At 35.8% G+C, this 14208-nt stretch overlaps 1 protein-coding gene across 2 annotated transcripts in view; it reads left to right on the top strand.

The window, feature by feature from the left end:
- CFAP299 (cilia and flagella associated protein 299) overlaps nucleotides 1–14208 on the top strand; it is a 506690-nt gene that overhangs the window by 434384 nt on the left and 58098 nt on the right. For both annotated transcript variants that reach the window (XM_081812270.1, XM_081812269.1), the window contains exon 4: nucleotides 13738–13880. In XM_081812270.1, coding sequence (XP_081668396.1) covers nucleotides 13738–13880 — 143 coding nt within the window. The remainder of the gene's footprint in view (nucleotides 1–13737; nucleotides 13881–14208) is intronic.

Here is a 14208-nt window from a genome sequence, read left to right as displayed (position 1 = left end):
TAGCAGGGATGGTGTCAATTCCACTACTAGTAGCCCCAGCTACATGCAGTATCCCTTGAGGTGACCCTGTGCATCATCCATTAGTCCCTGTGTTAATAAACAAATGTTGCCACTGTTTTCTGTTGGAATTCTTATGACACACTAACCATATGAAGCTAGGCCCAAATACCTCCTGGTGCTTCAGTTTTCTTATCTATAAAATAGGATTAATAATGGCATCTATATTATAGAACTTTTGTTAAGATTAAAAATAAGAGAAAACCTTGGCACATAGTAAACACTCATGAAAAGTTAGCTTTTAGCACTATTATTATTCTGTTGCAAGGTGACACTTTCTGTGAAGCATAATTAAATAAAGAGCACCTTGGCAGACTATCTTGCTGGACTTCATTTAGTTGCCTCAATTCCAAAACCATGTTGGTTGCACACCTGCCATGAACTAAGAACCAGGAGAGATATGAAGCATACAAAGCTAGATAAAGCATTCAAAGTTAGATACGGTCTCCAGCCTGCAAGGACCTCAAAAACTACAATATAAAGTAGTAGGTACAAAATAGAAATATTTAAAAGCTGTTATGGAAGCTCATGTGAGAAGCAGAGGAAATTCCTAAGATAATACTGAAGAGAATTTCCAAAAAATAGTAGTTAATTCTGATGGAAGCCTAGAAAGAATTAAGTATAGGGAAAAGAAGACTGAACTCCCAAAGGTACATCTCAAAGAAAAATAAAAACTGACAGATTATGAATGCACTGAGGAGATGGTGGTAGTTCTGTTGAAAATTTTGGAGTGGATTAATGATAGGTTCATAGAAACTTTGGGGGTGGGAAGCCAAGGAAATTAACCTTCTAGAAAATAAAAAGTTGTTGAAGAAAGGAAAGTAATCATAGCTGGGGGAATAAATACATTGATCTCTCTGATTCTATGGCTCAGCTGTGGTAATGTTTAAATGGTACTAAAATTGTAAACATTACATAATCACTTAACCTAAAATTAAGATATTTCTCTGTTGGGGGGCTGGATGGAAGAAAAGTTTAGAAGTGGCTTGAGAGGAAAAAGGAGACAGTTAATAGAGATAAATCATCATCTTCCACAATAGGAATTGGGTAAAAAAGAAAAAAATGTTAGGAATAGCAGTATTAATATGTTATTTAGAAACAGCTAAAGAAGTTAAATGAGGTTCTTCTGAGGGATAGGTACCAAGATTACAGAGGAGTGATGAAGATAAAACTGTATTTCTAGCTAAGTTTTGAGGTAGTATTTGAGTCTCAGAAAATACATAAATGCATTATTAAATACAAAAAAATAGCAAGTATGAAATTAAACAAATATCTTGCACAAAAGGGGTTACATGAAAACGGGGGTGTGTGTGTGAGTGGTCTTGGCATCGTTGTTTGGCATCAGATAATGGGAAATCTACAATATTAAAGAGGTTATGCGGGGCACCTGGGTGGCTCAGTCGTTAAGCATCTGCCTTCGGCTCAGGTCATGATCCCAGGGTCCTGGGATCGAGCCCCGCATCGGACTCCCTGCTCCACGGGAAGCCTGCTTCTCCCTCTCCCACTGCCCCTGCTTGTATTCCCTCTCTCGCTGTGTCTCTCTCTGTCAAATAAATAAATAAAATCTTTAAAAAAATAAATAAAAAAAAGAGGTTATGCTTCAGAACTCCAAATAACTGAGAAAACAAGGAGAAATACATTCAGATTTCTGCTTTAGAGAGGAAATTCTGGAATACTTTTGAAAGTAGTTGGAGTGAAGAAGAAATGGTGTCAGGGGAAGTGGTTATGACAGGTCAGTAGGGAAACAATAAGCTTGTTATATCAAACATCTTATTCAATGTTGGCAATGGTCATAGAAAGCAAGGCATGGCTTGAGATATATCTTAAAGGTACGATCAAGAGAATTTGGTGATTGGTTAGATGTGGGAAGTAGAAGATAAATCAGAGTTGATGCAGAGGTATTTTGATGGTGAAGCTCTTTGCTTTTGTAGGAGGCATAATTAAAAGTGGATTTGCAGAATGATGGTATGGTTTTGCAAACCAAGATGCCTAGATTATGTCCAATTAAAATGATGTAGTAGACAATAGCACATACTATGATGAAATTCAGGGAAACTCTGAGGCTGGAGATAAAATTTTTTTTTATTAACATATAATGTATTACTTGTTTCCAGGGTACAGGTCTGTGATTCATCAGTCTTACACAATTCACAGCACTCATCATAGCACATACCCTCCCCGATGTCCATCACCCAGCCACCCCATCCCTCCCACCCCCCATCCACTCCAGCAACCCTCAGTGTGTTTCCTGAGATTAAGAGTCTCTTATGGTTTGTCTCTCTCTCTGGTTTCATCTCATTTCATTTTTCCCTCCCTTCCCCTATGATCCTCTGTCTTGTTTCTCAAATTCCTCATATCAGTGAGATCATATGATAATTGTCTTTCTCTGATTGACTTATTTCGCTTAGCATAATACCTTCTAGTCCCATCCATGTTGGTGCAAATGGCAAGATATCGGTTTTTTTGATGGCTGCATAATATTCCAGTGTGTGTGTGTGTGTGTGTGTGTGTGTGTGTGTGTGTGTCTTCTTTATCCATTCATCTGTTGATGGACATGGAGATAAAGATTTTGATAAAAAATTATCCACATAAGTCTAAAGTTCATGAAAGAATAAGAAATGATACTTAAAGCTATGGAACTAGATAAGATCAATTGGTGAGCTGCAAAAATTAGACATCAGGATAAAAAAAAAAGAAGGCAATAAAGAAAAGATTGATGAAGCAAAAGAAAATCTTGGAAATATATGATTGTCACTGAAACCAAATGAAAAAAAAAATGTTCCAAGAAAGAAGAAGGTGAACAATTATGTCAAATGCTGCAGGAAGTTCAAGTAAAATAAAAAATGAGAATTGACCATTGGATTTGGAAAGATGGAAGAGTAGATGTGAGAGACAGAACTATTTATCAGTGCTTCAGGAAAAAAAAAGACTGATTGTAATGGCTAAAGAGATCATGAAAATTGTAAAGAAAAGCAAAAACTTTGGACTGTAACTAGCTGTTTCTTTTTCAAATAGTAGATGATACAGCATGTTTATATGTCAATAGCAGCAATCTTACAGAAAGTAAAACATCAATGATTCAAGAGTAACAAGAGAGGAAGTGTGGTTCAATGCATAAAAAGAAGGGGCTGGCCTTGGATAGAAACCCAGATATTCCAACCCTTAAAATAGGACAAAAGGAAGAACATAGATCCATACAAAGATGCATAGACTGATTTGATGGAAGGAAGATGAGGTGGCTCTGGTCTGATTGCTTCTATCATCAAAGAGAGAATTATTCAGTGTGAGAAAGGATATAGATGAAAGTATAAGGAGAAACAATATGAAAAAAATCAGGAGTGTAGGAGGAAGGAAAAGCATATCATAGATAATTAATATGCAAGGACTATAGGTCCAATCGAGTTTATAGTCATTAATATTTGTAAGACCAGTCATAATTTTCTTTTTCCTTAGCCAAACTCAGTTGCTGCTATGCAAAAACAGAATAAAAGGAAAGTTGGCTTGAAATAATGTTGGATTTTTTTTCAGTGAGTGTAATGGAAAGATGTGGCAAGGAATTTGAAGGGATATGAATTGTGTGTATAAATGAAAAGATATGTGTCTAATTGCAATTGAATAAAAGGATATAGAATTTTAAAATAGTTATCAGCATAAAGAATTTCAGAAAGTAACTTGTTTTAGAGAATGCATAAGGATAGACATTTTGAAATGTTACATTTATGATGCTGCACCGTGGAATCTAAGCTGGATAAACAGGGAAGTGAGTATATAAAGAGCATAATAAACAGTAAAACATAGTGGTTGATCTGAAAGCATGGTTAAATTGGGGCTTCCAGAGTATGTGAGCTAGAAAGACAGGAGATAAAGGTCAGAGAGTGGTATGCTTGAAGACAAGATTTTGTGAACATGTAGTTAAAGAAAAAAAATAGATACTCATTGTAGAAAATTTAGAAAATATCACTCTATAGAAAAACTTATATACTATGTGTGTTTGTATGTATGGGTGTGTTTCTGAAGTTATTACTTTCCCTTATCCATTTATCACTGTACCAATGATGTAAGATTTAACTAGTATAATTTTATATCTAACAGTGCAACTTCTGCTGTTTATTCTTCCTTTTTAAAATTATCTTAGATAGTATTAACCAGTTATTCTTCAAGGTAAAACTTTAAGTAATCAAAAAATACCCTATAGGTATTTTGCTTCGAATTTCAATACATTTATTTTATAATAATAACTTTCCTTCAGCAGTGTAGCCTCTTTGTTTAGTTTTTAATATTATTTTAGAAAAAATTTATTAAAAATGCTTGGAGGAATGTTATAATTTTTAAAAGGCATAACTTAAATAAATATTGAAAGCACAGTAGCTAGTAGGTTATTGCTAGTGCTTACCATGGTATAGATATTTTGAATTGGATCAACTTAATGAGTGGTCTTAGAAGTTTCTTAGTTATCTGTCTTGGATTTTCTAAGTAATTAACAGTTTATATAAAATATAATAATTTTCTTTTCTCCTTTCCAGTATTTAAAGCTTATACATACTTTCAATATTATTTTCATTCACTAAAATTTCCAGATCATTTTGGATACTTAACAGTGAGACCAGATATTCCTAAATTATTCTTAACCTCACTGATAATGCAAAAAAGCCTTTTCAGATATGGATATGCTTTATAAACTGGGAGAGAAAAAAGTTATTAGTCCATGATTTCCCTCAGAAATCAAATCTCCAACTTACAAAATGAACAAACCAGCTACTTGCCTAACTCCTAGGTTCTTTAAGGTAAGTAACTATAGATTGAAAAAAGACCACAATTCTCTACTTTGTCCTTTATCTATATAGCCCCTTTGCAATGACACTTCTGCAGCTCCTCCCTCAAGGGAAGTCACTCTCCCTGCCTCTTGAATCTGGGTTGGCCTGTGACCTGCTTTGGCCAACAGGATGCAGAAGGAAAAATGTGTTGGTTCTGAGCCCAACTAAGCCTTCAACACGAAGGACAAAGAACTTTCTTAAACATAACCCTGAGTATTGTGTGTATAAGTAAAAAGATATGTGTCGAATTGCAATTGAATAAAAGGATATAGAATTTTAAAATAATTATCAGCATAAAGAATTTCAGAAAGTAACTTGTTTTAGAGAAATGGATAAGGACACGTTTTGAAATGTTACAAAAAATTGTCAGAACTTGGACTCCATTTGCAAAATCATTTCTCTTCTGAAAGGAAAAGAGGATTCCCTAAAACTAATGATTCATGAAAGTATTCCAAGAGTTTTAAAATTATAGGAGATAAAAATTCTTTCTTCGTTTGTTTCCATCAGGGAGCCTACTGACAGTCTCAAAAGGATAGCACAAGAACTTAGCTTGTGTGACAGCTCTCACTCCCTGAAATGGATGTTTCAGTTTTAGCAACATACTGCTTACTACGCCTTTTCTTTTTTCCCCAAGTGACTTTGGCTTCACTGTTGAAAAAGTCCCATTTCAATGTATCAGGTTTATGTCTCCTCATTAGTGTTTGGCAAGAAAAATCAGGCAACACATGTACTCAACTCATAACAAGTTTATGAATTTGTATTTTAATCCACTTCTGGGAAAAGACAAGCAGCCAGAGATCCAAATGATATATTAATGGTCTAAATTGTACTTTAATTCATCTTTTCCCAGCACATGAGAAGTAATGTGGACCTAACTAGGCATTCCATAAGTCTTTTCAACTAACACTGGTTCACACTTGAGGTCATAGACATCTCAGTAAAATCTCAGATTCCACATTTTCCTTGGTGTCTGAGCCCCTGCTTCAATATCAGGAATACTTGTATCTTGATATCTATCAAAGGCTTGTTTTTGTGTTTTTGTTGTTGTTACAAAAACTAGTATTTTCTGCCTAGGTTGCAAATAAATGTAAACCAATATTCATGGCTTCAAATAAATATCATCTGATTTGCTGAAATACTTGTGTTGGTTATACTTTGACTTATTCTAGAGAGGATTAAAAGATTTTATCTAAGGACAGTGAGCGTTTTGGAAGTCTGCCTTTTTATAAACATAACATTATCATTTAAAAGAGCCTTTATAGTTTTCATGTATCTCCTGGGAAATTAACTGTGATAAAAAAAAATGTTATTAGAATGAAAAAGACCATATATTGTATGATTCCATTTATATGAAAAATCCAGAAAAGGCAAATCTATAGAGACAGAAAGTAGATTAGTGGTTGCCTGGGGGTGGTGGTGGGAACAGGGATGACGGCAAATGGGCACAAGGGATCTCTTTGGGGTGATAAAAATATTCTAAAACTGTATTGTGTTGCACGGCTCTGCAAATTTACTAAAAATCGTTGAACTATACATTTAAAACTTGAGGATAAATTTTATGTTTATAAACTATACCTCAATAAAGCTGTTATTTTGTTTAAAAAAGCAAGTGTTATTAGAGAAACTTAAAACAATTATTTATAACATTTTATAATTCCTAGTGACACAATACAGGGCTCCACATAAGAAAGCTTGCAATTACTAAAATACATCACACCTGGGCTGAAATAAACCTAATTCTTCAAAGGGCTCTCTTAGCCTATTCTGCCCATTCTGGATGTCAGAATCATGGCTTTATTGCCAGTTGGGTCCATCCTGGATGTATACAATAATACCTAGAAAATTGTTTAAACTTTAACTTCAAAATACATCCAAAATTTTAACTGAGAATGCTGAACGTAACAAATGAATTGAACCATGTCCAGCAACATAATTATACACACCCAGGCAATGGAATTCCGATATGAGTATTCCATTTCCTTATCCCTAAGGAACTGATAAAACTCTTAACATAATATAAATACAATAGCAACAGTAATAATAAAAATTTTAAAAAGCAATAGATAATATTCACTGAGTGTTTACCATGTGCCAGGCATTGTTAAGTCCTTAGCAAAAACAGCCTCAATTCACACAAGAACCCTGAGAAGCAGGTGTTATGTCCATTGTGTAACAGAAGAAACTGAATCTTACAAAGGATAATGAATGTACCAGTGTCACAAAGTAAGTAGATGGCAGGGCCAACATTTGGATCCTAGTCTGTGTGTCCATTGTGGAGTGGTTAAAAACATGGACTTCATGGGAAGGCACCCTGGGTGTGAGTGTGGTTGCCCCATTCTCTAGCTGCATGTCTTTTGAGGTGGTTATTCTCAATGCTTTCAGCGTCTACATTTACAAGATGAGGATAATAATGCTATCTAACCATTATATATTTTTGAGAGAATTAAATAAGGTAATGAATATAAAGCTCCTAATATTTGGCTCAGAACATAATGGCTACTTAATAAATGATACCTAGTAGTATTAATAGTAGGGGTAATTAGGATTCACTTTAGAAGAAAATATACATTTGATAAATGAATATATTAAAATTACTAAGAGTATTAGTTAACTAAATTCTAATTCTTGGATAATCCATATAATAAAATACAAACAAGATACAATAAGATTTCAACCAGCTGGGGTGCCTGGGTGGCTCAGATGGTTAAACGTTTGCCTTTGGCTCAGGTCTTGATCTCCAGGTCCTGGGATCAAGCCCCATGTCGAGCTCAGTGGGGAGTCTGCTTCTCCCTCTCCCTCTGCCTCTTCCCCTGCTTGTGCTCTCTCTGTCTCTCTCTCTCTCTAATGAATAAATAAAATCTTAAAAAAAAAAAAGATTTCAACCAGCCATCAAGTACTTTACAACTACCTCTTACCTCTTCTGTTTCATTATTTTTTCCTGTCACCTACACCGTGTTTTTATACTGATGTATTTCTAAAGTTAAATGTTGAGTTGTAATTTCCTGACAGTCTATCACCAATTACTACACATCAATAGTTCTAATCAATTTTTTAAAATAGTTTCAAGAAGGATGTTGTTTGTTAGGAATTTTTTTTTATTTTAGCAATTTTTTTTAATTTTACTAAAAAGTCTTTCACAATATACTTTTACACCTAAGTAGCCATACTTGGAAAGACATCAATGAAGTAATTTGTTTCTATTGAAAATAAAAGAATTATAGATACAATGATTACTAGACTCTCCCCATTGAGAAAGAAAGAGCATTTGCATATTGCTTACAAATTGGGTTCATAGGGCAGAAGGCAAGGCTCTGACAACACCTGACTATGAGCTGAGCGATTCCATGCAAGACAGAAGAGATTATTTTATTGCTCTACAGAGCTGAAGGAGAAACGGGAAGAAGGGAGAGGCTACAAGAAGGCTTAGCTAACTAAATGCTTAGGTCCAAGCAGGATTTTGGTCTCTTGTTTATTTTGGTTTTGTTTGTTTGTTTCTTTGTTTTGGAGGTGTTTAGTTCGGTTTGGTAGAAACTTGCTAGATTTTGCAGGACCCTACTTAGGGGCATAGGACTTATGAATATAGAGAGGAGTTAAGAATTTGAACAACACACCCAAGGACATAGATTGAACCTGGAAGAACCCCTGCTTATACTCAGTTTGGCCTGACTTGAAGTTCTCTAGCTTCAGAAAACCCCTAGATTCACAAAAATCACAGAGCATCCATTTAACTCTCACAAGGCTGGAGAAGTGAGATTTGAGGTAATTTACAGATTCCCATAGACAATGGGCTTTAACTCATATGGGAAGGCTGTATATAATACTGTAAAATAGTGAAATTGTGGCTATATATATATATATATATACACATATAATTTTACACTATCAGTCATTTTATCCACAAGACACTGAAGAGTAAAGATGTTTGGGTACTTGGCTAAGGTAAAAACCAAGCACTCAAGCTTGTGTTTTTAATTCCTTACAATGTATATTAACTATATAATAATTATGGAATTTATCATTGATCTAAAACTTAATAAGAGATAAATTTACCATGGTGATGATGACTTGTCTATTTATCCTTGTAGTTCTATCAATTTTTTTTTAAGATTTTATTTATTTATTTGAGAGAGAGAATGAGAGAGAGAGAGCACATGAGAGGGGGGAGGGTCAGAGGGAGAAGCAGACTCCCCGCTGAGCAGGGAGCCCAATGCGGGACTCGATCCCGGGACTCCAGGATCATGACCTGAGCCAAAGGCAGTCGCTTAACCAACTGAGCCACCCAGGTGCCCCAGTTATATCAATTTTTGAGGCTATGTTTTCAAAGGTTCATTCAAGTTTATAACTGCTCTTTCTGTGAATTGAATCTTTTATCATTAGCTAGTGATTCTCCATCTGTAGGAATGCTTTTTGCCTTTGAGCTCATTTGTCTCATACCTATATGCTGATGCCAGCTCTTTTTTGGACAGACATTTCCTTATGTATATTATTTCATCAGTTAAATTTCAACCTTAAGTTTTGTATCATATTTTTTTTACCCACTCTAAGAAGCTTTGTTTTTCAACTTAAACATTTGGCCATTTACACTAATTGTACATACTTAATTATTTTAATTTATTACCATGTGTATCAGTTCTCTAGGGCTACCATAACAAAATACCACATACTGGGTGGCTTAAACAACAGAAATTTATTTTCTCACAATTATCGAAGCCATTAGTCAAAGATAGATCAAGATGTCAAAGTCGGCAAGGTTGGTTTCTTCTGAAACCTTCCACCTTGGTTTGCAGGTACCCCTTTCTCACTGTGTCTTTACATGGTCTTTCCTCTGCATACAAACCCTTGATGTCTCTCTGTGTGTCCAAATATCCTCTCCTTACAGAGTCAGATTGGCTTAGGGACTAATGGGCCTGTTTTAGCTTAATAACTTCTTTAAAAGCCCTATGTCCAAATACATTCTCTGAGATACTGAGGGATAGGGTTCCAACATAGGAATTTTGAGGGGACACAATTCAGTCCATAACACTATCATTACATTATATATTTTTCTATATATTTACTACTTTCTTTGATTATCATTCTATTCTTTATCTCTGACCTTTCAGTTAGATTCACTTTGTTTTGGCTGAAGTACTGTTGACTCTTCAACAATATAAGGGTTAAATGTACCAACCCTACCACAGAGTCAAAAATCTGCATATAACTTTTGACTCCTCAAAACCTTAACTACTAATAGTTCACTGGAAACCTTACTGATAACATAAACAGTCAACTAACACATTTTATATGTTGTATGTATTACATACTGTATTCTTACAATAAAGTAAGCTAAAGAAAAGAAAATCATAAGGAAGAGAAAATACATTTACAGTGCTATACTGTATGAAGAAGAAGAAGACAGTAGGAAGGGAAAAATGGAGGGGGGGAATAGGAGGAGGAGATGAACCATAAAAGACTATGGACTCTGAGAAACAAACAGGGTTTTAGAGGGGAGGGGTGTGGGGCGATGGGTTAGCCCAGATGGGTATTAAGCAGGGCACGTATTGCATGGAGCACTGGGTGTTATACGCAAGCAATGAAACATGGAACACTACATCAAAAACTAATGATGTGATGTACGCTAACATAACATAACAAAATAAAATTTAAAAAAAAGAAAAAAAAATATATCCACATGTAAGTGGATCCATGTAGTCTGAACCCATGTTGTTCAAGGGTCAGCTGTACATCCTCTAGGATTTCTTTGAGTAAGAGTCTTTTATCAGTCAAGGCTCTCATTTTTTGGTCTGAATATATCTATATTTTGCTCACTAGAAAGATATTTTCTCTGGGTTTATAATTTTGGAATCACTCTTCTATTCTCTGGACACATTACAGATTGTTTTCAACCTTTTTTGATTTCTCTGCCCTATGTTGACGCAGTAAGTCCTATTAGTCTCTCTACCTGAAAGGCTGGATTTTGTCTCCTGTCACCTCCAACTGCCAAGATCATGAAACCTTTGCTAAGATTCCCTGTGGTTGGGCATATGCCTGCAGGACAAAGATGGCTCTAGGGCTCTGCTTTCCTTTCTGGGAATCTATTTTCACTTCGTTTTTAGACTCTAAGTATTCCTCATTTTCTTGACAGTGCATCAATGCATGTTACAAGTTGCTTTTTAGATTTTATCCAGAATTTATTTTTGCTTTCAGCAGGAAGATCATTTACAATATTTGGTGTGCCATTCTGCTGAAAAAATAAGGCTGGTCCATCTCATTTAAAAAGAGACAGAGACAGAGGCAGACAGAGGAGGTTTTGTTTGTTTGTTTGTTTGTTTTTCTTTTTCTGTTAATAGAGGTCCATTTTAGGTTTGCCTGGGTGGTTGGTTAAGTGTCCAGCTCTTGGTTTCGGCTCAGGTTATGATCTCAGGGTCATGATATCAAGGCCTGTGCTGGGCTCTGCGCTCAGCTCTGAGTCCGCTTAAAATTCTTCGCCCACCTCCCTCCCCCCTCTGCTCCTCCTCCCATGTTCTCTCACTCTAAAAAGTAAATAAATAAAATCTTTAAAAATAGAGTTCCATTTTAAAAGTAGAGGACTTATTTGGGAACTTTTTTCCTCTATGTGCCTGCGTGACTTGCCTTAACATCAGGAGCAGCCTTGATGGAATAAAGATTTCAAGTACCTTTAGGACTGCATATGAAACTTTGATAGTTCTAGCACGTGGCCTTGATTAAGCCGGGATGGCAATATTCAGTATGGGTTTAGTAGTGTAAGAGTCTCAAGAAGTCTCTGAGTTACTGTCCCTTTAGAATTTGTGCTGTAAAAGCTAAAAACTATGTGGCTGAAAGCATGGAGAAATCTATAGAATTTTAACTTGTCATTACGTGGTGGAAACGAGAAGAACCGAGGACCGAATCTACGTAAGACTGAGCACAGAAATGACCATGCTAGCTCCCTGAGCCATATCTTTGGGAAATGGCACTAAGCCATCACCACCCTTCCTCTCCTTAAGCCAAGGACATGCCTCAGAATCCTTCTCAGCACGGTATCTTCAGCACCCAGTGCCAAACAACCACAGGAGGCAGGAAGATGCAATTTAGCAAAATAACAACTAACAGTACCTTGTGGCTTGTTCTTGTGTTTTTCAATTGGGACACTGTTAGCAACATGTTTTCTCAAGTGCAGAGGGGAAAAGAATTCTTTGTTTTCTCAGTTCACCTTTTTGGAAGCTCTGTTAAGGTAACCCACGTTAGTGCTTCCTGTAATTGACTACACAGAGACCTAGCAAGTAACCATCTAGTGATTGCTGGAGAGAAAAAGGAAGGCTTGTTGACAGTTTCTTCCAAATGTAGAACTTTGCCATGAAATTCTGCACTTTGAACTAGATCTGGAAATAAAGACATTAAGAACTTTCCCAGTTACAATAGGTTTTCTTTTGTTTGTTTGTTTTGTTTTGTTTTTCTCTTAGAACTCGAGATCAATGTCTGTTGGCTTGATAGAGAAAAGACAACAATTCTTCGATTTGCCTGAGCTGGTTTCCACTTAGGGGCCTTGGTGCCAGTTGTTCCCTTCACCTGATAGGCCCCTGTTCTAGATCTTTACATGCCTGACTCTTTCTCATCCTTCAAGCTTCAAGTGTTGGTTTAAGTTAAAATTTTAAAAAATTACAAAATTAAAAAATTAAATGAAAATTAAAAAAAGACCTCCTCAAGGTCTTTTCTGATTACCCAAAGTAGGCTTCACCACCAACAATTCATTCTCTAGTCAACCATGTTCTTTATTTCCTTTTAATTTTTTATTTAAATTCAATTAGCCAACATATATTACATCATTAGTTTCAGATGTAGTGTTCAATAATTTATCAGTTGTGTATAACACCCAGTGCTCATCACATCACGTGCCCTCCTTAACGCCCATCACCCAGGTACCCCATCCCCCCACCCACCTCCCCTCCCGCAACCCTGTTTGTTTCCTAGAGTTAAGAGTCTCTCATGGTTTTTCTCCCTCTCTGATGACTTCATTGTCTAGTCAACCATGTTTTTTATTTGCTTTGTGGCATTTATCACTCACTGGAAGTACTTTTTTCCTTTTCATATCTCATCTGTCTCCCCTCACCAAAGCACACGTTCTGAGAGGCCAGGGTGCTTGCTGTCTTATATCCTTAGCACCTACAACAGTAACTAACATGCCTAGGTGCACAATGATATTTGTGCTGGAATTAATATGAATGAGAAATATGTACTTGCTGTTTATTTTGACTTATGGACTTAATTTGTAAGGTGACTTTATAAAGAGATTTTCATTTTATAAAGAGATTTTTTTACTCTCATGGTAATGAGAAGGGACCAGTTTATATCCCTATAACAGAAAATACATAGGAGTTGAGATGGAAAAATGATGTAGTGATTAGAGAGACAAACACATGAGCCTGGGCTTTAATCTCAATTTTTCCATTACTAGCTGTGAGACCTTGAGTGAGGTACTTAACCTCTCTGTTCCTTAGTTTTCTTATTTAAAGAAATTATGACAAAGAGAAGACAATAGGATTGGGAGAAAAGGAAATAAATTAATGTACTGCAAACACTTAAAATAATGTCTGCCCTTTGGAAGACCTCTGTAAGTTATTTATTGATATTGTCATATAAAATTACTGTAAATGCACATTATATACCTGCACAGTTAACTTTTCATGAATTTCTTCATTTGTCAGGAGTAAATAATCATACTTACTTCATAGGATCATGGTGAGGGTGAAACGTAAAGCACTTAAAATAGGGTCTGGCACATGTAATACTCAAAAACTGTAGCTTTTATTACCATATGCAATATATTCAAATGACTTTTATTCATTTATTCTTTCCATTCTCCATCTTTTTGTGTGTGTGCTACCAGACCGTGATCTTTATTCGTGACAGAAATTCTCATGGGCAGGAAATATCAGGATACATTGACTATGCCCACAGGCTAAAGATCGAAGATTTTGAAGTTTACTTTAGTGGAAAAAAAAGACTTCTTCCAAAACCGGCAGATATGAGGTAAATTGTGTGTATTTCTCACACCTTCAGTAAGAGAACAAGCTCCTCGGAGGAATGGTAAAAGATTCTTATTTTATGTTCTATATGGTGCCTAGAGTGGAATAGACATATGTATATGGAATGTGGTAAGAGTGGCTTGAATAAAAAATTTAAATGGGCGATGAACATAGATGCACTTTTTCCATCAACAGTCTGAGGAAGAGAACTTTTCAGAGATGAGGTAAGTAAATTCCCAGTGACATTACTTTTAAATGATAAGTAGAGCCTAAAAATGGCTAATCTCATAAGGGTCTTGGACCACTTGGGAATTGGTCTGCTTAGGAGCCTC

The sequence above is a fragment of the Leptonychotes weddellii genome, chromosome 2 (genome assembly GCF_054177405.1).
Source record: "Leptonychotes weddellii isolate Sample4059 chromosome 2, ASM5417740v2, whole genome shotgun sequence".
In the NCBI taxonomy this organism is placed as follows: domain Eukaryota; kingdom Metazoa; phylum Chordata; class Mammalia; order Carnivora; family Phocidae; genus Leptonychotes; species Leptonychotes weddellii.
This window is presented reverse-complemented; position numbering and strand designations above follow the sequence as displayed.